The sequence below is a fragment of the Ochlerotatus camptorhynchus genome, unplaced genomic scaffold, assembly GCF_037179485.1.
Source record: "Ochlerotatus camptorhynchus isolate MF236.1 unplaced genomic scaffold, CSIRO-AGI_Acam_v1.1 ptg000491l, whole genome shotgun sequence".
Classification (NCBI taxonomy): domain Eukaryota; kingdom Metazoa; phylum Arthropoda; class Insecta; order Diptera; family Culicidae; genus Ochlerotatus; species Ochlerotatus camptorhynchus.
The window spans coordinates 1,485,189-1,510,100 of NW_027040976.1; the positions used below are offsets into that span (position 1 = coordinate 1,485,189).

Below are 24,912 nucleotides of genomic sequence, written 5' to 3' on the forward strand. Positions count from 1 at the left end.
CGTATTTCGACTACAATGTGCAGTCTTCATCAGTGTCATTCCCACTAAAGATCTAAAAGCTAACCCCCGTAAGTACTCATCCCCTAGGTAAAAATGTCAAGATCACAGGTATAAAAATGAAACTACAACGTGTAGAATCGGAACCTACCTAACAAAAAACAAACAAAGATTTATGTAAAGTGAAGGAGAAAAATCTATTCAAATATCTTATTTAGTTATTTTTAAACTTTTTTTTAGATTTTCTACATCAATTTCCAATATTTTTAGAAAAATAAAAACAGTTTTTTATCTTTAAGTTTCTTCTGAACAATAGAAGAATTGCGGGAATCATAGTTTTGAGAATATCATGATAATTCCGAGAATTTCATGGAACTTCTGATAACTTCAGTATAGCTCTTTACAGATTTACAGTCAAGTTTTCAGATCCTTTTAATATTAGGTTAAAATGGTCTCAGTGCTTTCCATAAATTTCAGGAAAATTTCAAAAACTATTCCATTAAATTCAGGGAAATTACAGGAACTTATTAGAAGTTTAAAGATTTTACATGACTTCAGTTGAGTTTGAAGCTTTTAAGGGAAGCTGTGTGTACCTTGTGGTTGTTCTGAGAACTTCAAAATAGTTCCATGAATAACAGTAAAACTGCGGAAACTTCAGCAACGTTTTGAGAGCTTCAAATGTTGTTCGAGAATTTTGAAGCAGTTAAAATTAGAAAAATAGTGAGAAATTTAAAGAAGTTAAAGACTTGCAGAGAACATCAGGGAGATCAAAAGAGCTTAATACATCTTTCTGAAACTTCACAGAAGCTCCAATAAATTCAAGGAACATGCAAAAACGTCGCGATGTTAAGAGATTTCCAGTACAGTTTCATTGATTTCATGGCAGTTCCAGAAACATCCTCAGAAGAGAAACGAGAACTTCAGGATAGATTAGAGAAGTTCAAAGTGGTCCATATGTTTTTTGAGATCTTTGAAGAAGATCCGAGGAATGAAAGGAAATGCTTTGGATTTCGGGAAAATTTCATGGACAGACTGTGGGATAATAAGGTAAAATCTGAGAACTTCTGTAAAATTTTGGGCACTTCAGGTAAGTTTTTTAGAACTTCAAGGTGGTTCCATCAGCTTCATGGACACTACTAGGAACTTTTAACTTTTAAGAAGTTCTTAGATCGTCAGGGAAATCAAGAATATTTCAGAGAAGTCCATAAAACTTGTGGGTACTTTATATAAATTCCAAGAACCTCAGTCAAGCTATTTATTGAGATCTTCATACATGCTCAGAGATCTTAAGAGTAATCCCAATCACTTCGGAAAAGTCCACACTTTTGGAGAAGTTTAATGACCGGTAAAGGATAAATTCTATAACTTTAGGATAACTCGGTAAACTTAATTTCAGAGAACTTTTGAGAATATTTCATACATATTTTAGAATCATAACAAAAGTCTAGACATTTTCAGGGAATATCTTCAGGTGTAGAACTTTATGAGAACTGCACGAACGTCCAGGTAGCTTCAAGGACATCAGAGAAGATCTGAGAACCTTAGTGCAGTTCAATTAACGTAACTAGAAACTCAGGGAATTTCCAAAAACTTCAGCAAAGCTCTCAGATCTTCAGAGAAGTCCTGAGAACTTTTTAGATTTTAATGCACTTTTATTATTTTTTGCTATCATATATCTTCAAAGCAGTTTATTAAATTAATTGTTGGAACTTTCAAGAATAGTTCCTAAAAGCTCAGGAATGTTTCAAAAATTTCAGGATTTTTGCGGTGTTTGAGGGAATTAATTAATTTAGCTTTATTTAGGAGGCTTTCAGCCTTAGGCTGGTTCGCCTCCAATAATGTTTGAGGGAAATTGTTGGCTCGTTAAGGAACTTCTGAGAACTTTTAGATAATTTAGGAAACATTGTCATGCAGGAACAAAAACTTCAGGTTAGTCCAGAGAAGTTCAGACAAGTTTAGAAATTTTAAGGGGTGTTCGATGACCTTCAGTCTCGAACACATTAGAAACTTTAGGATAGATCACTGAACTTCAGGAAAAATGCTGGAATTTTCAAAATGTTCTGAGAAATTCAGGGAAGTCTTTAGAAATTTGTTGGAGCTTAGAAATCTTTAGAGCAGTACCAGAATATCTTGAAGAATTATTAATAATGTTTAGATTTCGATCCAGGGGTTGGGATCTTTATCAGGGCTAGTTTTAGTGGATCGTAAAATATTTTGCGCTGAAGGAAAGATGGTACAACTTTATATTCCATGAAGAAGGTAAATCTGAAGGCCTCCCTTAGCTCAGTTGGTAAAGGCGCAGCTACAAAGCAAGATCATGCTGGAGGTGTCTGGGTTCAATTCCCGGTACGGTCCAGGAATTTTTCGGGTTGGAAAATTTCTCAACTTTCCTATACTAAAGGGTGATACGGTCAAAATTTGGTCAATATCAACTTGACGTATTTCTTTCAATTTTGCATTTAAAAAACCTGAACACCCCTCATTTTGAAGGTGTGTGTGTGTAGAATGTTGCTCCTATTTTAATTTTGGAATTCACTCTTCAGTTGTCAAAATGCCGTCCAAGCAAGAAGAGCAGCGTATCAAAATTTTGCTCGCGCATCGCGAAAATTTGCCAAAAGTTTGCTAAAAGTTGCCAAATCAACCGTTACAAATGTAATTAAAGTGTTTGGGGAACGTTTGTCGACAGCCAGGAAGTCTGGATCGGGGGGAAATCGAAAACCGGAAGCCGCTGAGACGACAAAGAGTTGCCGGTAGTTTCAAGCGAAACCCTAACCTCTCTCTCCGAGATGCCGCAAATAAGCTGGGTGTATCGTCTACAACCGTGCATCGAGCCAAAAAACGAGCCGGACTATCGACTTACAAGAAGGTAGTGACTCCAAATCGCGATGATAAACAAAATACGACGGCCAAAGCGCGATCCCGGAGGCTGTACACGACGATGCTGACGAAGTTTGACTGCGTGGTAATGGACGACGAAACCTACGTCAAAGCCGACTACAAGCAGCTTCCGGGACAGGAGTTTTATACGGCAAAAGGAAGGGGAAAGGTAGCAGATGTTTTCAAGCACATGAAACTGTCAAAGTTCGCAAAGAAATATCTGGTTTGGCAAGCCATCTGTACCTGTGGCTTGAAAAGCAGCATTTTCATAGCTTCCGGGACTGTCAACCAAGAAATTTACGTGAAAGAGTGTTTGAATAAACGTCTGCTGCCTTTCCTGAAGAAACACGGTTGTTCCGTACTGTTTTGGCCGGATTTGGCATCTTGCCATTACGGTAAAAAGGCCATGGAGTGGTACGCCGCCAACAACGTGCAGGTGGTTCCCAAGGACAACAACCCTCCCAACACGCCAGAGCTCCGCCCAATTGAGAAATACTGGGCTATTGTCAAGCGGAACCTAAAGAAGACCAAAAAAACTGCTAAGGGCGAGCAGCAGTTCAAGGCAAACTGGCTTTCTGCGGCGAAGAAGGTGGACAAGGTGGCTGTACAAAATCTGATGGCGGGGTCAAGCGTAAGGCCCGGCAATTCGGATTTGGAAAAGCGGAAGCCTAACTGAATATTTTTCCTGAATTTTATCCTAATTGAACTTGAAAAAGAAATTTAATTTGATTTTTTAAATAAACGATTTCACCGATTTACACGCGTTTTCCCTTGACCAAATTTTGACCGTATCACCCTTTAATGCAAAAATGGTACAGGCATCGAAAGCTCTCAATTAATAACTGTGGAAGTGCATCTAGAACACTAAGTTGAGAGCACGCAATAAGCTAATATGCGAATGCAATAAGCTTGAAATGCGAAGAATAAGAGGAAGAAGGTAAATTTTGAACTTCATTTCAGAACTATCTTTCTTCTACACAGAAATTCCTTGGAGTTCATCTCAAAATAATTTCATGGAACTCTGGTTAGAACTCCCTTAGATTTTTCCATATATTTGTTTCAGTCCTAGGCAGTGCTGCGTGCTGTCAACAATGTCAACTGACGTAAGATATTGGTCTAGCACTGATTTTCAGTTCCGACACTGATATTCGTAGGTTTTGATATTACTATCCATATCACTAGGGAAAAGTTGAAAATCTTACTTTTATCTCAATGAATCATCTTTTTTAAATAACCATTGCATTGTTTTAATATAACTGATGGATTTTCTAAAGATCGGTACTTGATTAGCGTTTATAAAAAAAATGCTGCAGAAATTTGAAGACTAAATTGAGACATAAAATCCAATAACAACTTAACAACGCATATAAGAAGAAAAAACTCTTGAAACATGGAAATGTGTAACATTTTTTATTTATTTTACCGAACACCTACCATATACACACAGTATGCATAATTCGTTCTCGGTAGTGATACATCAAGTAATAACACCGTACATTTTGTCTTCTCTATTTCCAGATCAACTACCTGAAGCTCAATTTGTGCATCATAATTGCTTTCTTCACGCGGTGACCATGGGCTAACAAAAAGAAAAAAAGAAACAGAGAGAATCCAACTAATTTATTCGGATATTTTTCATCGAAAACAAACAAACTTTCTCCCGCGAGCGGTAGCAGACAGTAGACGGATTGGTGGCGAAGAACAAAGAAGCGGCAAAGCTCTCGGCTTCCGGAATTCGATGACCGTCACCGGATTCTCCAAGGCCTTCGCCGCTGTTTCGTCCGTCTGCCGGCAGCGTATCCGCTGTCAGCATATGAAAAAATGGCACTCTCCAACCCAGTCGGCACAGGTGCTGCGGAACGTCGTTCTTTATCACACCCAACGGTAATCAGTGCAGCTAGCCAAGTGGATGAAAATCATCAGAAGCAAGCATTTCTTTGCCTAGTGGTGGTAGCCCCCCTGGCGGTGGCAGTGAAGTGAAGTGTCGAAGGGAATCGCACAATCGTTTTTCCTCATCTCAACCTTTGTTCCACCTGTGTACGTGCATATGTTGTGCTCTTGATATTCTGCTATTGGTTCCTTTTGAGTGATTTCTTCATTTATCAATGCTGTGCCTGTTGTGCGCCAACGATTAGTGTTTGTGTCAATTCGAGAAGTGCAGATCGAAAAGCAGTGCCCACCCCACCTATCAGTGCATGTGAAAGAATATTATTGGGTAAAGCAGATGAAAAGCATACAATGCATGGTGAAATATGTATGAAGCAAAAATTGAATAACCAGATTTCGTGAATGTGTATAGAAGCAAAGTGTGAGGAAGAATGCAAGTCGAAACCATGGAGTGAAATAAATTAAAAAAAAAGCAACTAAAATCAGTATGAGCAACAGCAGTGTAGTTGCAGGAAAATAAGTAAGATATTACTGTGTATAGTGGCCGAGAAGCGAAGGTGAAAAGCAAAGAGCCGAAGAGCAAAATTGTTAAATAATTACCCGTGAAGCGGAAAGCGCGAAAAGGCGTCCCGCGAAGAAAGAAGAACAGGGAAGTGTCCAAAGTGAGCACGGAAAAGTGAGTGTGAGCCAGTGAGCGGTTCGAAGGTGAGAACAAAACAGAAATCGCGTCAAAATGTCTTTTCTAAACAACCTGAAGAAGGTCTTCCACCTTGGCGGTGGAGAGGCCAAGAAGAAACGCATCTTCAACAACATTCGGATGGATACGGATCCGAATGATTTCTGGGATATGATTGGCGAACTGGGAGACGGTGCGTTCGGCAAAGTGTACAAAGCTCAGAACAAGGAAACCAGGCAACTAGCAGCGGCCAAAATGTGTACCTTGGAGGACGAGGAGAATCTGAGTGATCATATGGTGGAGATAGATATTTTGTCGGAGATTAAGCACTCGAACATCGTGGAACTGTACGAAGCGTTCTCGATCGACGATAAGCTGTGGGTGAGTACATTTGTTGTTTTAAGGGGTTTTTATTAACTGATGAGGATTATGTCACCTACCTGTAATCTGGTAATCCGGGAAATATATCGGTATGATCCATAGACACTCATTAACTATCTTTCCCTCCTTTGAATCGTCTACATGGCTTATAAACTATACAGACCTACCTGATTAAAAAAAAAAAAACATAGCACACGGGTTTTTCAGTGCTTATTGTTAATTATTGTATTTTTATGATATTATTTTCACTGCGTTGTCTTAACCTCAATCTACCTGAGCACCAACTCTCAAAATATTGCTTGAAATGGAAAGATATCGAGTAAATTAAAGGTTATGTGTATTTTTCAACCGGTTCGAGTATAAATGTGACATTAAATCTGGTTTTGAATGTTGATGCACAGGTACAAAGTGATGCTAACGGATGCCACTGATTATTTATTAAATAATATTTAAAACAATTTTCTACAATTCAATCTTTGGCTAAATGGTAGTAAGGACTGTTATAAAACAGACACACACACTTTCTGTTTGAGTTTGAGTTTTTGCGGTGTAGCTAGCTAAACCGGCGCTACACCACCGTACACCGAAAAAAAAATCGAGTGTAGCTATCGGTTGCACCTTTGTTTACTAATAAATGATGAGCTGTCAATGACTTGCGCTTATTGCTGCTTACACTACACCGGAAAACGGCATTAGCTGGATGCTTTCTTCGGCAAGTGGATATTTTTGGTCGCTATTGAAAATTTTGTCGATTGCTGAGTTAATATATGGGTACAAATTAGGGGCATTTAGGCCGACATTACATCCCTATCCCCTACATGGAAAAACTATTGGTGAAAAAGAAGACTACAACGTAGTTTAGATTATTTGACCGTATAATTATTCCAATGAGTACCACAGGTACATACATATGTTGCTACGAGGTACACTACACAAATAACCATTTAGGGGAAATGGATGTAATGTCGGCCTAAATGCCCTAATTTGGGCCCATACATAAATTCAGCAAACGACTAAACTTTCAATAGCGACCAAAAATATCCATTAGTACCGTCCCAAAGACGCGTTCATCTAGATAAAATTGATAAACGGCAGATTTTTAGCGATGGGCCCAAACTTAACCGGAGTGATTTGAGATTTGGGCGTAATTGCTTTTGTAAACAAACGCGTTAATCACAGATTTCTCACGAATAAAAGCTCAATCTCGTAAACATACTATACAAAATGACAGAGCAATCAATCCTCTACCTGATGGTGTTATTTGTTTTCGATATTGAGATTTTATTCGCAAGAAATCGTCGATTGACGTGTTTGTTTACAAATGTAATTACGCCCAAATCCATAGGCTAACATTAGAGCCATTCCCCCTATAAATACGTTTATCTTGCATTTGATAGAAACTTGTAGATAAATATGGGGTGTGCAGCACATTATACGGAAACGGAAAGGTGAGGTGTTGTAGTAGTGTCCGTTTTTATCATTTACCATCATACGCAAGAAGTATCGCTTCAACCCAGTGTAGATAAATTGCGTTTGTTTGGAAAATACGAGTGAAATGAACACACATGAGTTCATTATACATCAACGAATAAGCGTTTGTTGATATTCACCAGTGCTTGATTATCCAACCCGAAATTGTCAAAATCAGAAGCGATTCTCAAAAGCAAAATAATCAATTTCAGTTAGGACAAAATGATTATTTTGAATATTGTCGACCCTGAGAGCCTAAAACCTCGATGTTATCATCTATTCAGCATGAGGCAATACTTTTCCATCGATCTGTGTGTAAAAACCAACACAACGCGTTGTACAGGTCTGAAAATAATCGTTTGGCAGTTGATCCTCAAAATCAATCCCACCAATATGATGACGAATATCAATATTAGCAACAACACAGGTGATAATGAAGATCCAGCAACGAATGGAGAAACACAAATGTTGGCTTCGTTACTCAGAACTTGCTTTAATCAAAAGAATGTTGTTACGTCAAAATTCAAATTCATGCAGATAGTTGGTCTATCTATTAAGGTTGTCTTCATTTTCAATTAAGTTGAGTGTAGAAGAAATGATTTTCATCAGCAGTGGTTGTAAGGCTTAACGAACAGGGAAGATCGCATAAAAAATCGGCAATATCATAATTTGATTTCAATGCTCTTAGATCACCAAAGCAACGATTGACACCCAAATGATTACGAAAAACGACCGTGAGTCACGATGGTCATTTCAACTGGCTTTCAAATATTGATTGTTTTTTTTTGTCGGTCAGTTCGAGAACGATTCGCCTGAGAATTTTTGAGCAATATCTTATTGGATGAAGCTCCAGGGAAGTACCGCTGCTTAACAAAAAGCTTCTCCGAAACCGGATACAGTTCACTAGACAGTTCGTTAGAAAACATTTGGATTGGTTCGGCCCAGAAAATGGCAAAAGGTGGCTAATAATTCTCGGGTTGGACAAATCCAACATCAATCTGAGCGGATCAGATGGATGAAAATGGGTCTTAGTCCCAGTACACTACTAAGCCTTTCAAACATGGTGGTGTTGATATTATGGGGGCTTCCATGGTTCGGCGTTGGTTCTATCTTTTGGATTAAGAAATTGATGGATTAATATTTCGCTCTCCTTGGCTAGTTTTTGCACCTTGCTGTTGGTGGGCGGGCTTAATTTCATGTTTTATCAGTGGCGTCCCGTAACCTCAGTGAGGCGTCGCACTGCCTAAAAAGGCACGTAGATATTTTCCATCACACTTTTCAGAGATTAAATTTGAGTGATTCACATAGAAAACAATTGATTTTCACGTAAATCAGGGTGGCAAGTGATCCAGGAAAACCGGGAAAAAGTCGGGAATTTATTTTCACCGGGATAAACCGGGAAAAAAACCAGGAATTTCATAAGTCCACCAGGAAAATAATCTTGTTTGTATAATTTAAATAGGTTTTAAATTTTATGTATGTCAAAGTTTCTTTTTATAATCACGTCAAAACTAACCATTTTGTTCAAGCTAAATCTTTCACACAACTAAACATTGATGAACAAAATTCACCCTGAAAATTTAGTAAATCAGCGGCGCCGGTGGTGTAATGGTAATCGTGATTACCTTTCACCCCAGCAGGCCTGGGTTCAATCCCAGTCGGCGCCGCCGGGATGTTCTGAGGCATAACATCTCTGATCACGCCTTCCTTCGGAAGGAAAGTAAAGCCGTTGTTTCCCGGTTCATGAGTTGATAGGTTTTTCGATAGGTAGGGTCCAGGTGTGGGAGCTGCCTCCCTGGCGTCGGTAGCATTGGTGCCCTGCACGGAAAACAAGATCGACGAAAAACAAAATAAAGAAAACAAAAAATTTAGTAAATATATGTATTTTGAATTTATTTTTAATTTAATTTTTTTCTCGAATCAATTGCATGTATGATTTGTGCCTAATTGATAGCAGACTTAAGCAGTGCCGACGCGTAACTTCTTTGAAGTACCTGTTCAACATGTTCAATAAAAAAGTTCTATTTCTAAAAACTTCAGATAGGGCATTCGAACTTCATGCAAGTTCGACAAAATTCGGGAAAGCCTTACAAGTTTCAGGAAAATCCTGTAAACTACTGTGATGACCTATAAATTTCAGAGAAGTCTTACGAACTTCAGGAAAGTCCTTTAATCTTTGGGGAATAAGTACGAATTTTACAGAATTTTCTACAGATTTAATGTAACTTCTACGAGATTTAGGCATTGCTTAAAACTTAAGGATAATTCTATGACACTTGTGGATTTTTTTTCCGAGCTTCAATACTCTTGGGAAGTCCTCTGAACTTAACATAGTTCTCCAAGCTCAAAAAAGTTCCTAGAACTTCCGAGAAGTCGATTGAGCTACAGGTAGTCCTACGAAATTCATGGGAGCTCTGCAAACTTCAGGGAATTTCCAAGGAATTAAGGAACGACCCTCAAACTTTTGAAAAACCCTTCGATATTTAAACCCTTATGAAGTTCAGGAAAGCTCTTCTAAATTTAGGGTCCTCATATATTCAGTTAAGTCCTTCAAACTTCAGGGAAGTCCTCAGATCTTCGAGAAAGTTCTTCGAACTTGAAGGAAGTCTTACGAACTTCTGAGAATTTCTACGAACTTCGTGGTACTTCTACCATATTTAAGAAATTCCTATGAATTTCAAAAAACTCCGAACTTCAGGGAAGTCCTAAGATCTTAAAAAAAGTCCTTCGAACTTCGGGGAAGTCCCATGAAATTCAGGCAATACAAACTTCAATGAACCCTTCAGGAAAGACCTTAACGCTTCAGGGAAGTTTTACGAACTTTAGGGAGTTTCTATGAACTTCAGCAGTCAGTCTTTTCAATAATAAGAGTTATTAAACCAGCGTTGTTTATGAAATCTTATAATCATATGATTTTGAAATCATGTTGTAATCGAAATTCCTCTAAATAAGATCCTTAGTCGTTGACAATTTGCGGGAAATTTAAACAAACTGGAAATCCGTAAAATTGTTAGAAGCAACGGTTTGTTTAAAGAGTCCTCATTCATATCACACTTCGCAATTTCACCTTGAGATAAACTAGCCCGTTGGCTAAAAATCTCAATATTAAAGTTAAAAAATCCGAGGGGGGCGACACATCTAAATCTCAATTCTAGATGCTCAAAAAATCTCACACTAGCGAATCAATCTTCGAAAAATCATCTTTCATTTCTCGTATCTACTTGCATCGTGCTTCATTTTTTTGCAGGAAATCTTCAAAATCGACATAGATCTTCCTTCTATCTACTCAGCGTGCGTGCAGCTAGCCACAGCAAAACACAGTCTTTTCTGCATCGTAGATAGAGTCGCCCCCTCGAAAAAATCGCAGTTTCAAAAACAGAAATCTCAAGATTTAGGAACTTATAGATCTCTAGATCGCTGGTCCGTCGTATCTCAGATTTTTTTCGTCATACACCCCTAAAATCGCTCATTTTACGGGTTATCGCAAATGTTTCAGTGTCAATCGTAATTAATCTTGCAAAGATGTTTTTGCAAAAACATGAGTGAAACCGCTTTGCTATTATAGTTTTAGCACATAGAACGGAAATAGGCGCCATGATACGATGAAGTAGCGCGGCTCCCTACTATCAATATCCCTAAAATGATCATTGCTTTGCGTGTTTTGTTGTCAGATGTAACATTTTCGGTGATAGACATCGAGAGAAATGTACATGCTTTAATTACACCGAGAACCAATAAACGATGCTTGGGACTAGAAATCATCCTCAATGTGTAAAAACTGGTGATCTTAAACTAGACAATACCAGCGCCAGCCGCACAGGTCAAGAAAGGAATGGGTAGTAATGTGTTGACGTGACACTCGCTTTGATGGAGAAAAACTCTGCACTTCCACGAGGAATCACTGGGATGTTGGGTAAGAGGGTTGGGTTTGCAGCAGGGTTCGTTTTGGTAAACGATAAGCTGAATTGATGTCCTAACAATAGGGAGGGGTTTCTGTATAAATAAATAAAAAGGAATGATCTCACCCAAATAATCAAGTGGAGCTGCACCAACAGCAACCGGCCTCCTCGTAGACTTTTTTCAACCCATCGCAGGATCCATCTCGTCCAGTAGAGAACGTTCTTCTTCTTTCCAGATTCGAATCAATCCTTGCATTGTAGTCGTTCGTCAGATACCTAACCTAAAACAAACAGAAAAATAAGCAACTTATATTTACACTCACCTGCAATCGGAATCCAACTTTCCTTCGGACCCGTGTCGGGTTTCTTCAATCCGGTCGGTCGGAACATTCTTCTTCTTCCTCCAAGGGCACACCTCCGATTGCCAGCACAAACGGCTCATGGAATTCATTTTCCGCTTCCGTCCGACCAGCAAAACGACTGATCAGCATAAACTTTTTCAGTCTCTAAAAAATTGCTACGAAATTTCATGAATGGAGAACTCCTTCAGTTGCTTCTCCTTGATGTGCACTTGCATCTAACGATAGGAAGTTGGAAGTTCAGTAGAGATTTTGATCATAACTGCCACTTGACTCTTAACCAGAGCTGGTAAGCATCACGGCCGTCATGTGACATGGCCGTCACTATCACGAGACGAAACTACCTATCATTGACTTTCTTGTCATTTACCAATGATCAAGCACTCATGAGAATAATTCTTATATTGATATTGACATCAACATTTCTAACTGATTTAGATGAATTTAAGCAAGCAACTGTATGTAATCGTTAGAATGAATATATTATTAAGATTTCCTCGGAACTAGGAACACTAATAGCAATAAATGAGCTAGTATTCTATGAGATTTTGATCGTTTTCTCATCCGATGATAGTGACAGAAGTATCTCTGTAAATATCGCGTGAGATCTTTCATTGAAAATTACATTTGCTCTTAACTCGAAGTAATTTTCAGCAGCTGCAGCACCACTTTATTCCATATTTGCTATCTTTTCTCACCAACCCTTTTTTTTCCCCCATTTGTTTTCCGTCGATCTTGTTTTCCGTGCTGAAATTGATGCATTCTTTTCAGTAATTTTCACCATTGATTGTGCCCGTTGTGAAATACGACGAACTCTTCAATCCACAGGAGCAAATAGCTTGCCACACCAAAAACTTTTTTTCAAATTTTTCGGTTCGGATGTATCGCACATCATCAGGCACTTTTGCCCTTTGCTCAGCGTTGAAAAATTGCGGCCCGGAAAGTGTACTGGTATCCAATTTGACGTACGTCTCGTCGTTCATCAAAATGCACCGGTTCGGCTTTTGAAGGAGACCGTCATACAAGTTCTGTGACCGTATTTCTAGACTAACATTTGAAAGGGGCGGAAGAGCCAAAATGTAAACAAACCATATTTTGCCACATATAGAGAGAATAGTTCACAAACTACTCGATAATCACGAAAAAGCAGAAGAAAATATCACTTCAAATCATCAAAAACGTTTCTTCTTACATGGCGTATTTCCAACTTTCAACTCTATGATGTATCTGGTTGTTACGCCTTGCACCAGAACTACGAATTATATCGTTTTAATATGCCAAACGTATTGATTCTGTAGTACCTAGTCACGCCCGATTCATTTGAAATGCATCCGATTGATAGTTCACGTGTAAACAACTAACAAAAAGAAGACCAAAAAAATCTCCGGGCGTAATTCTACTCTCACAAAACTTGCGAACGAAGAACCAAGGCGGAACAACAAACAAAAAATCCCGAGGGTGTACTTCGACGGCGTATCACCAGTGTTGGCAGTTCAAAGGGTGGAAGATCCGGGGGGTAACAACATGTATGAAATTATCAGGGCGTATGATGTTTTCTTCTCAATTTCACGACAAAGAAAACTTTTTTTGAGTTTTTAGTGATGCATGATGATAGATTACACTATTAACTATATGTCAAGCTTATAAAATCATCCAGAAAATGGAAAGTCGTGAAATGGAATTAATTTTTAGGCCATCAAAATTCATAAGAGATTTTCTCGATATGGTCATTTTGGAATTACGCCCTTTTCAAATGTTAGTCTAGATTTTCGAAGAAACTTTCTGTGAATCCGCTCTTTTGGGTGCTTTTTGCTTCTTGTAAGTTCTGATATTGTAACGTTTTTTTTTTTCATATTCTGCACAGTTCCGACGCCAATGTCCAATTTTTTGGTAATTTCACGAACGGAACACGGTTTATGCGATTTCAAAAGGCGTACTGCTGTCAGGTCCTTTTCTGGTCTGATACCCCCTTTTTGCGCCCAGATTTCGGTAAATATTCAAGAGAACACGTTTCTCCAACTTCTTAACAATCTTGAACACTGTAGATTTACTGCATTTCACGCTTTTTTGTCAATTCTCGAAACGACAACTTTTCGGAAAACCATCTGTGCAGAATTAATCTGCGAGTTGAAAAGCTGATCCGACCCATCGTTCGAAATTTCTCACTTTTGATTCAGGTGTGTTGCCAAACTAAACAATGTTTTTACACACTGAGCGGAAATTCACAATTTTTCGTTACGTTTTAAACCTTAACCTATTGATACACAGGTGTTCACTTTCTTTAATGAACAGTCCTTAGTTACTTGAAAATTTTCAAACACTAAAATAAAAAACTAAGAGCTTTAACTACCCAAACAATAATGTGTGCTTATTAAATGCTGAATAGGCCATTTTTAGCTGAAGAAGCATATATTTGTCTGAATAAGCTCTTATTCTGCTTCCAATGCTTTTTGGGAGAACTCCACGTAATTTGTGTGAGTTCAAAGTTTTTGTTTTAAGTGATTTTGTGAAAAATTCCATGGCGATTGTGAAGAGGATTCCAGTATCCGGGAAAATACCAAGGAAATCGAATTTTAAGGGTACAATTCCAAAGAAATTGTGCGAAGGGTTTTAAAAAAATTGCAAGGATAATTTATTTATTTATTTATTTATTCATTCGTCAATCAATCAAATCGTAGACTACATATTAACATTAGGACTTATGTTCTATGTCTTCGCAGGGTTCTGAAATATATTTTTAATTCTGTTGAGGGCATATTTAGGCCAATCATTTCACAATGATGATTATAAACAGTCATCATCTGATTTACCGGTCCAAATTTAGCGTAATTGGTCCGATGGCGATCTACTGCGTAATTGTCGGGAAGGTGCATACAAATTTAACCTTGACAATAGATCAGCTGAGTCAATGCGTCAATGCGGGATCTAGATAATAATATCTAGATAATTATAAAGGGAGTTCCAAGTGTATTTTCAGAAGAATTTAGAGGAGAACTCCAAGATAATCCACTTCTGAGGTGAATTGCATTGGACTACTAAGGAAAATTCAAACGACTAAAACAAATGGAAGGAAGCTTCAGTGAATTCATAGAAAAAAAATGAAATTAGTTTAGAATCCAAGTACAAAGTTCATAAATTGTTTGGAATGCTGTGCCGAGAATTTCTCGACTGTTATAAAGACAATTTCTAGCTACCCCCAGAGAGAATCTGAAATTTATCTTAGAATAATTCTGAAAAGAACTCTGTGAAGGGACATTATTTCAGAATCATAAGGACCTATCTGCAATGATCCATTCTCTTAAAAGATTTCATCTTTTGTTAATAACTCGGCTGGATGAACATTTATCGATGCATTTGATGTTGCTTTTGCTAACTAATACAACCTGTTACTATATTGTACTTAGAAACTTTGGGCAAATCTGTTCATTAACTGTAGTAATGCAAAGAGAAAATCGATGTAGATAATCGATCGCGGTAGTTAGGCCCATATAATTGTGAACGATAGATATAGATGTTATAAGACAATCAGATGAATATGATTAATTTTGTTATTAGATGAAAATCATGTGCGACATGGAGGCAAACCAGCCTAAGGCTGAAAGCCTCCTAAATAAAGCTAAATAATAATAATAATAATAAATCATGTGCGTTTCTAATGGAAGCTACATGGAAACTATTTTTGGTGTAGTAGCCTGGATTTTAATGTGTCCTATTTTTCACCCCAGTCACAATGGATCACATCATTCTGAAAATTTTAAATGACGTTACCAATGCCACTCAACCTTTGTCGTGAAACAATATTTTCATATTTTTGTTATACACGAAACGAAAATCAATTATTTTATTCATGTGTTTCACTTTACGTTTTTGATAAAACATCAGCCTTATACATTCCATAAGACAAACCACATAGGTCCTATAAGAATGCATAAAAGGTATGTGTGACCGCATATACATTTCATTTGACACATGATCTTCATTAACTTTTTGCAAGGTGTCTGCTTATTAAAGGGTGATACGGTCAAAATTTGGTCAAGGGAAAACGCGTGTAAATCGGTGAAATCGTTTATTTAAAAAATCAAATTAAATTTCTTTTTCAAGTTCAATTAGTATAAAATTCAGGAAAAATATTCAGTTAGGCTTCCGCTTTTCCAAATCCGAATTGCCGGGCCTTACGCTTGACCCCTGCCATCAGATTTTGTACAGCCACCTTGTCCACCTTCTTCGCCGCAGAAAGCCAGTTTGCCTTGAACTGCTGCTCGCCCTTAGCAGTTTTTTGGTCTTCTTTAGGTTCCGCTTGACAATAGCCCAGTATTTCTCAATTGGGCGGAGCTCTGGCGTGTTGGGAGGGTTCTTGTCCTTGGGAACCACCTGCACGTTGTTGGCGGTGTACCACTCCATGGCCTTTTTACCGTAATGGCAAGATGCCAAATCCGGCCAAAACAGTACGGAACAACCGTGTTTCTTCAGGAAAGGCAGCAGACGTTTATTCAAACACTCTTTCACGTAAATTTCTTGGTTGACAGTCCCGGAAGCTATGAAAATGCTGCTTTTCAAGCCACAGGTACAGATGGCTTGCCAAACCAGATATTTCTTTGCGAACTTTGACAGTTTCATGTGCTTGAAAACATCTGCTACCTTTCCCCTTCCTTTTGCCGTATAAAACTCCTGTCCCGGAAGCTGCTTGTAGTCGGCTTTGACGTAGGTTTCGTCGTCCATTACCACACAGTCAAACTTCGTCAGCATCGTCGTGTACAGCCTCCGGGATCGCGCTTTGGCCGTCGTATTTTGTTTATCATCGCGATTTGGAGTCACTACCTTCTTGTAAGTCGATAGTCCGGCTCGTTTTTTGGCTCGATGCACGGTTGTAGACGATACACCCAGATTATTTGCGGCATCTCGGAGAGAGAGGTTAGGGTTTCGCTTGAAACTACCGGCAACTCTCTTTGTCGTCTCAGCGGCTTCCGGTTTTCGATTTCCCCCCGATCCAGACTTCCTGGCTGTCAACAAACGTTCCCCAAACACTTTAATTACATTTGTAACGGTTGATTTGGCAACGTTTAGCGATTTTGCCAACTTTGCGTGCGAGTAGCTCGGATTTTCGCGATGCGCGAGCAAAATTTTGATACGCTGCTCTTCTTGCTTGGACGGCATTTTGACAACTGAAGAGTGAATTCCAAAATCAAAATAGGAGCAACATTCTACACACACACACCTTCAAAATGAGGGGTGTTCAGGTTTTTTAAATGCAAAATTGAAAGAAATACGTCAAGTTGATATTGACCAAATTTTGACCGTATCACCCTTTAGTTGACTTATACATTTTATGAATAATCAGCAATAGAAATATGGAAAAAGGTATAAGGATATTTCTATTCGTGTAGAACCTCGCGAAAATTGGGTCTTATTCATGTTTATGCCATGTTCAGACTACAGAGTTATAACATGTTATATTAATTTATATTACAAAAAAACACATTGAAGTAGCATTATGCTATAACTCTCTAGTCTGAACCATGGATAAGCTTGAAAAATCTGGAATTTATTGCTTCATTTTCATTAAATTGCTAATAGAAGGTCGTCCGAGAACTGCTCGAAAATAAGATTAATTTGGTACCTAGGGTTAATATCCCTCATGTAGGCCTAAGTGTCTCTAATATTTAACCCATACACAAATTTCAAAGGAAAGCAATTTTTGATGATTTTTCTATAACAATTAAAAATATCTATTTGTTTGTGAGGTTGACGCATCGTTCTTAGAAAAAAATAGAAGAACTGAAGATTTGTATTGGTGGGCTCAATCTTTAGATCCATAGGCCAACATTAGAGCCATTTCCCCTACATAAGCGTTTGTTAATGTTAATGAGTTAATGAGAACGCGTGGTATAAAGGTTTGCACCTATTATTCCCAAAAACAAAAGAAGCGCTCCGACCGAATCAATTTTTATCATCATCCGATAGGCCGAAGTGAATTCAGTGGCGTTTCAATGCGTTAGGCCGAGTTTAAAATCCGTAGGCCGAGTTTGGCGTCAAGAAGCAGTGTTAGAATTTTGACAATATCACAACGATTCTGAATTCTGAATTTCTCCACATCCAATGTCTCTATCTACTGAGTTGTCTTTGTAAATTTTAATATTTTTCCAGTGGCGTTTCCTTAACCTCAATGTATCTGTGCCCCAACTCTCAAAACATAAACAATTCTAGATAGAGCTGGAATTAGGGCCTAACAGCTTTTGTAAACAATGACTTCTCTTGATGATTTCTTGAAATTCAAGGCTCGCCCAAGCAAACCAACATACTCATCGGGTAGGGAAAGACTTTCCCTATCCGATGGTGATGTTGGTCTGCGTGGACGTGCCTTGAATTTCTAGAAATCATCGATAGAAGTCATTGTTTACAAAAGCTGTTACGCCCTAATTCCAGCTCTATCTAGAATTATCAAAATATTGCTGGCAATGGATAGATATCGAGTGAACTAGAAGATTAAGTGTATCTTTCAACCGATTCGAGTATGAATAGGGTAGAGAACTACTTCGGCCTAATCGCCCATTTTGGGCCAATCTAGCAGAAAACTTCAAATAGATCCATGATTTCAGAGTTAACAAGTCAATTATGCGTTTGGTACGATATTTTAGTTAATAAGCTACGAAACAAAGTTAATGAGAACGCGTGATATAATGGTTTGCACCCATTGTTCCTAAAAACAAAAGAAGCGCTCCGACTGAATCAATTTTTATCTTCATCCGATAGGCCGAAGTGAATTCATTGGCGCTTCAATGGTGTTTCAATGTGTTAGGCCGAGTTTAGAATCCATAGGCCGAGTTTGGCGTCAAGAAGCAGTGTTAGACTTTTCACAATATCTCAATGATTGGTTTCTCTTTATCAAATCTTACGGTACATACGGAAAGGTAAATACATTTGGAAGCCATCAGTAATAATAACATTCCGTTTGGTACTAAACTGCGCTAAATTAGGAAAGACAAAGTGCGGGTTGTGCTTAATAGGCCGAAAATGGGGTAGTTAACCCTATGGCATTAAATTAGACAGGTAAAAAGGTGAGGTTACGGGACGCCACTGATTTTTTTTTTTTTCTAAGGGTGGTTTCACTTGAAAATTATGCATCTAAGCAATTTATTACTTTGCTCCCGACGAGCTAGAAAACAACAGGTAATTTGTTCATTGAAAAATTCTCAACACAGCAAAATGAGAGAAAATATATTCGCTCATACTACTCATAAGACACGGTCAATAAATTTCCGTGTCTTTCTCACCAATATCCAAAACGATCATACAGCCATTCTTGTTCAGTTCGCGATGATAGTAATGTAATTCTCTTTCCTCCATCTTTCCAGATGCTGATAGAATATTGTGATGGCGGTGCCTTAGATAGTATTATGGTTGAACTAGAGAAACCTCTGACCGAGCCACAGGTCGCATACGTCTGTAAACACATGGTTGAAGGACTGTACCACTTGCACAAGAACAAGGTGATACATCGCGATCTGAAAGCCGGCAACGTACTGCTAACGATGGACGGTGGTGTCAAGTTGGGTAAGTGTGTTACAACAGGAAAAGCAGTGTCATTTACTAACGGCTATATCACATGTACCGTTCTTACAGCGGATTTCGGTGTTTCTGCGAAAAACAAGCACACACTGCAGAAACATGATACCTTCATCGGAACGCCGTACTGGATGGCACCGGAGCTGGTGCTGTGTGAAACGTTTCGAGACAATCCGTACGACTTCAAGGTGGACATTTGGTCGCTGGGCATCACGTTGATCGAGTTTGCACAGATGGAACCACCGAACAGCGAAATGTCTCCGATGCGGGTGCTACTGAAGATTCAAAAGAGCGATCCACCCAAGCTGGATCAACCCTCCAAGTGGTCGAAAAGCTTTAATGAGTTTCTGGCAAAAGCTCTGGTCAAAGTAAGTTGGATTGTGATTGTTTTTGGGAATGAGGGGCACTAAAAAATGATCGTTTGTGTTTCAGGATCCTCAACAACGGCCTTCCACCGATGTACTTATGGGGCTGCCATTTATCAGTGGCAATTTGGACTCGAAGCCAATCAAGGATCTGCTGTTGGAATACAAAGCTGATGTCGTTGAGGAGGAACTGGTGGATGAAGAAGCGGAGGTAATAATTTGTTTTATCGATAGTGAGCCAACATTCTCGATAAATATGTTAAATCTGTTCTACTGTCTCTCTTTACTCTGGCACGCTGCTCGTAATCAAACAATCTTTATTGATTCACTCACCCAAAACACAATCATTAGAAAGCTAAAAGACAAGCGAAGCGCAGATCGCTCTATCAGAGGGTTGGTAAGTTTGTCAGACTAGAGCGTTTGAAACCAAGAAGAGACATTTATAGTTGTCGATCGCGGAGGTGGCTCAAGCCTGTGCGGTTGAGGTTTAACTTTTTTCCAAATTGTTAGTTGTTGGCTGTTCGTGTGTTTTAGAACCTCCTCTCATGCTGCGCGGATTGGCATTATATGGCAAAACAAAACGCAGGAGGAACACACTGTTTTTTTGTTGGTCCGGAGTTGTTTTCGCCACACCTCTCCGGTGTGTGCTGTTTACTGTAAATACGTTCCGTTCCATCGTCTCGCTCATGTTCACTTCGCCTTAGGCGGTCTTTCTCTCTTTTTATCTCTGTTTCTCTATACCTACATAAGTAGAACGAATGTGCATCTAGCGTATAAACTTCTAGTCTGGCAATTGTTCACTAGTTTGTAGGATTAAATTATTTGTAACCGTTCATTTTGAATTAGCTGAATTTTGATTTTCAGTTCAGTTTGTTTCTATATGATTTGATAATTGATTTATAACTTGGTTTGAAAACAATTGGATTCCGTTGGTGGTTTGCAGTATGTCAATGCAAAATCAGTGAAAGGCTTCAAGCTTTTAGTTGAACCTTTGACCGCTCTGGGAAACCTACCAAAAGGTCGCTGACAACCCTTTTTGAGAACCCGATTTAAAATCTCCAAACACCTGGAATCCAATTTGAGCTAATTGATTTAGTATACACGTTTAGTTTTACAGCTTGGGTTCTCCATTGTTTGTTTTCAATTTTCCATTCAATTGAGTAACGAGGAGAGGTTTTATTAATTACACTTTTTTTCTTTTTCTTTGTTATCGCCGTTGCTTTATTGGATGCTTCAACCCGCCATCAGGAACCCCGCAATTCTGCGCTCCCACTCGACTTGGACGATGACTCATCGTCATTACAAAGTCAAGAAACCTATAAACGTAAGTTCAATTCGGTTTGCATTATCCGCAGGAATGCTGATTCACGGATGCACTTTAATGAGGTTCTTTCTGTCAAGTTCCAGATACTCCCACATCCTTATCGAAATCATCCAGAGATTCGAAAGAATCTACACCCGTTCCTGTTGAAGATGATAGCAAAGCGAAATTGGGAGCGGTTGCCACTGGCGCCACTGCCGCCGCTGCGCCAGCACAATCGCCATCTGCTGTCCCTAATTCTTCGGCGCCCAGTTCTCAACCAGCAACAACAGCAGCAGCAGCAACAGCAGCGACTGTGGTTAGTGATAGTAATAGTAATGTACAAAGTGATTCCAAGAAATCACCTACAACGGTTCCTGCTCCAGTATTACCACCAGCCGCACAACGGTCCGCCAAAGAAAGCGAAGGTGAACCGAACGAAAGTTTAGTCAACACAAGTGGTAACAGTAGCAACAGCAGCAGCGCTGAGGTTGAAAAGAAAGGCGTTATCAAAAAGGAGAAAGGACCGGCTCCTCCGCCTCCTCAAACTCCATCGTCGCCAAGCAGTCGAAATGCACCCAGTTCACTCGGAGTTGGTACGACTGCTGTGCCTACGGTTCCTCCTACACCTCCAGAAACCCCTCAAACCCCAGAAATCAGAGGCGTTGATCGCCCTGATACCACATCGATTTCAAAACCACCAGCATCTCTATTGGTCATGGATCGTCAAGCGAGCAGCGATGAACTGATCAGATCACCGAAGAAGGAACACGCTCCATCGCCACCGAAGACTACGCCGAAAGACAGTAGCCCTTCTTCGTCGCCACAGCCATCCGAAGACGCTGTGGTAGTGACAGGATCCGCCAGCAGAGGGCTCACTCCAGACGAACTATCCAGAGACGATACAGCTGAACTACGAACCGACTCACCCAAACCCAAAGAACAAGAACTCGTAAATACCACTGTTGCCATTCCAAAACCACCCCTTCCGTTCGATGACGAACCACAGGATCTCTATCATCCCGTACCACCGCGACTATTGCCCGACGACGAAATTCGGATAACATCGACACCAAACAGCAAACAGACGACCATCAACAACACCAACAACACCTCGACCATTACGATCAACAACGACACCGTACTCGCGGATCCGTCCAACAGTCTTGCCACTAACGTCAGCCAGATAACCGTAGTGACGAGCCACCCGCCGGTGATAATCGACAACTCGGTTGTACCGTCCGGTTCATCCTCTTCGGCATCGTCCACAAAGTCCTTCGGATCCTCGCAACGAAGGTCACGTGTCATCACGCCAAAGGCCAGCGGCGATGAGGTAGTAATCGTGTCGAACGAGCTGAACAAAACGCACGTGAATGAATCGTCCACGGATGACGACTTCCAATCGTTGGACAGCTTGGAAAACCTCTCACCCAAGTATAGGAAACAAATGCAACAGCAGCAGTTGCAGCGTTCCGGAAGCGGCCAAATTGCACGTAAACTAGACGAAAGTGAGGTCCTGATCGTGAGTCCGGTCTTCATCGGCGAGGATCAAGATCAGCCGCAAGAGCAGGACGATTTCATCAATGATGAATTGTATTTAGGTATGTCAGATGTCGAATTGTTCACCCTATTTCGGAATATCGATGCTTATAAAATGTTGTATTTTTTCAGGTAATAATAATAATAATAATCATAGTAACAGTAAACTATTGGACACTAGTCATGTTTCGGTGGTCACCGTAGGCGAAGAGGAGATCAAGGTAAAGGACTCTTCGCATTTGATCAACAGTAGTACCAGTCATCTTCAACTGCAGCAACAGCAGCAACACCTACAGAATCATCACCACGATTCCATCAGCGATCTGTCAAATGTGAGTTGCGGTCCCAGCGAATCGAGTGATGATGTCAAGGTGGTGGATATGATGCTGTCCCATCCGGTGGGCGGTACCACTAGCACTAGCAGCGTGAGCACCGGCAGTACGGTAACGGCTGCGGGTGGATTTGCTCAACGGTCTCCTTCGGGTTCGTCGATTTCATCGCCGCTGAGAAGCGGTTCTAGTACTAAGTTGAACGGCGACTTCAATCGAAGTCGGGAAGATGTCAGTATCATAGTAAATAAGCGAAAAGTTGTGGAAAAGCAAAGGATTTCGCCCGACAGCAGCGTCGGATCGATGGACGGTGGAGGCTCGGTTCGATCGGCCAGTACACCGCTACATCATCATCTTCAACAGCAGCAACAACCGCAGCACCAACAGAACCAACAGCATGTGGCCGGTGGTAAACAGCTGGATCGTAGCGATGCAGAGAGCATAGCGACAACAACTAGTCACGATAGCCGCGAACAGTCGGTAGACGAAGAGGTCCAACTTCGCCGTAAACCGCCATCGGCTGAAGTCGAAGAGGACAAGGTGCCACCAATAGTTAACAATGTCAGAACAAAACCCAGCCAGCGCAACTTCAGTAAGGAAGAGATTCACCTGCAAAATTTGAAAAAGAAAACACGAAAACGAACGCGAAAGTTCGAAATCGATGGCGTCCAAGTCACGACCACTACCAGCAAGGTGATTTACAGCGACGAGGATAACAACAAACTGTACGACGATCATCTGTTCCGCAAGCAAGAATTGCGGGAACTTAAAATGCTTCAGAAGGCAGAGAAGAAGCAGTTCTACGATCTACAGCAGAAGGAAGCGGTCGCCAAAGAGCAGCAGGAGAAGAAGTTCGAACAGGAACGTCTTCAACTGGAGCGTACCTTCGAGGCCGATATGGACGTTCTAGCTCGGCAACACCGGCAAACGGTGGAGAAGTACGAACAGCAACAAGAGACTGAACTTAGGAATACATCAAAGAAAATTCGTGCCGAGCAAGAACGAGATTTGAAATTGGTAAGTATCTGGCCCAATGTTTAGTTTATAATTTCTTAATAAACCCACCATGTTGACTTAATCCCCGGCAGTTCCGCGACAGCCTCAAGCAGGAAATTAGACTGCTCAAGCAAGAAGTCGACCTGCTGCCAAAGGAGAAACGAAAAGATGAGTTCCGCAAGCGGAAAACGGCGATGGAAATCGAGCACGAAGAGCGGGAAAAAAGCTTCCTGTCCACGCTCTCGGAAAACCACGAGCTCGCTTTGAGGCGAATCAGCGAAATCTATCGTGAAAAGTTATCCGCTGCCGACAAAGGCTACCTGCAGCAGAAGCAAACGGTAAGGATGTCCTTTCTTTGAAACATTTTTAAAATTAAATTTTCCATTCCATTCAGGCAATGCGAACTCGAGAGGCTATGCTTTGGGAGTTGGAAGAAAAACATATTCACGACAAACATCAATTGTCGAAGCGACACGTGAAAGATATCTGCTTCATGCAGCGGCACCAGATGATCATTCGTCACGAAAAAGAGCTGGATCAGATAAAGAGGTCAGTTAATTGGTCAGTCAATATTTATCTAGCGATGAAAATAATTACCGTGAATTATTTCTAGGATGATTTCCCGCAAGGAGGACGAACTGCTGAAGCGGCAAACCATTGAGAGGAGAGCCCTGCCGAAACGAATCCGCGCCGAACGAAAGGCTCGTGACATGATGTTCCGTGAGTCGTTGCGAATCTCGATGACCACGGATCCGGAGCAGGAACGGGAGAAGTTGAAGAAGGTAAGTTGTCCTCGAATACCATGTGCCATGTCACTTACATTGCATATAATCGCATTCACAGTTCCAAGAGCAAGAGAAGAAGCGCTACAACCAGGAGCAAACCCGTTTCGAAACCAAGCACATGAAACAGCTGGAAGAGCTGCGAGCTACCTCAGATGGTTCCATCAGGTATGAAATTGCAAAAGACAAACTGTAAATTGTTAATAAACTACGAGAATTACCAGTCATAAAGCGCGATCATAAAACGCTTATTCAACACGTATAAACCGTCAAAATCTAACATTTATGACATTTTTCCATCCGCACACACACACAGGGAACTGGAACAGTTGCAAAACGAGAAACGCAAACAGCTGCTGGAGCATGAAAGCGCCAAACTGCGCGAGTGCGACGAAGCACTGCAGAAGGAACTGCGCGAGTGGAAATCGCAGCTTCTGCCGAGAAAACAGGTGAGCTATATACTGTCCTCTTTGAAGGCTTTTGATGCCAACG

At 40.3% G+C, this 24,912-nt stretch overlaps 1 protein-coding gene across 8 annotated transcripts in view; it reads left to right on the forward strand.

Moving 5' to 3' along the window:
• Slik (Sterile20-like kinase) overlaps positions 1–24,912 on the forward strand; it is a 153,379-nt gene that overhangs the window by 104,672 nt on the left and 23,795 nt on the right. For 2 of the 8 annotated variants that reach the window (XR_010518648.1, XM_065235459.1), the window contains exons 2-14: positions 4,393–5,818; positions 18,899–19,097; positions 19,167–19,477; positions 19,542–19,685; positions 19,826–19,867; positions 20,723–20,798; positions 20,876–22,375; positions 22,446–23,659; positions 23,731–23,976; positions 24,033–24,187; positions 24,252–24,420; positions 24,482–24,588; positions 24,737–24,869. Coding sequence is in view for 2 of the 8 variants with exons in the window: in XM_065235459.1 (XP_065091531.1) it covers positions 5,495–5,818; positions 18,899–19,097; positions 19,167–19,477; positions 19,542–19,685; positions 19,826–19,867; positions 20,723–20,798; positions 20,876–22,375; positions 22,446–23,659; positions 23,731–23,976; positions 24,033–24,187; positions 24,252–24,420; positions 24,482–24,588; positions 24,737–24,869 (4,620 nt within the window). In the remaining 6 variants the exon portion in view is untranslated. Of the gene's footprint in view, positions 1–4,392; positions 5,819–18,898; positions 19,098–19,166; positions 19,478–19,541; positions 19,686–19,825; positions 19,872–20,722; positions 20,799–20,875; positions 22,376–22,445; positions 23,660–23,730; positions 23,977–24,032; positions 24,188–24,251; positions 24,421–24,481; positions 24,589–24,736; positions 24,870–24,912 lie in introns of those variants that run through there. The other 6 variants (XR_010518650.1, XM_065235460.1, XR_010518649.1 and 3 more) reach the window with 5 other exon arrangements.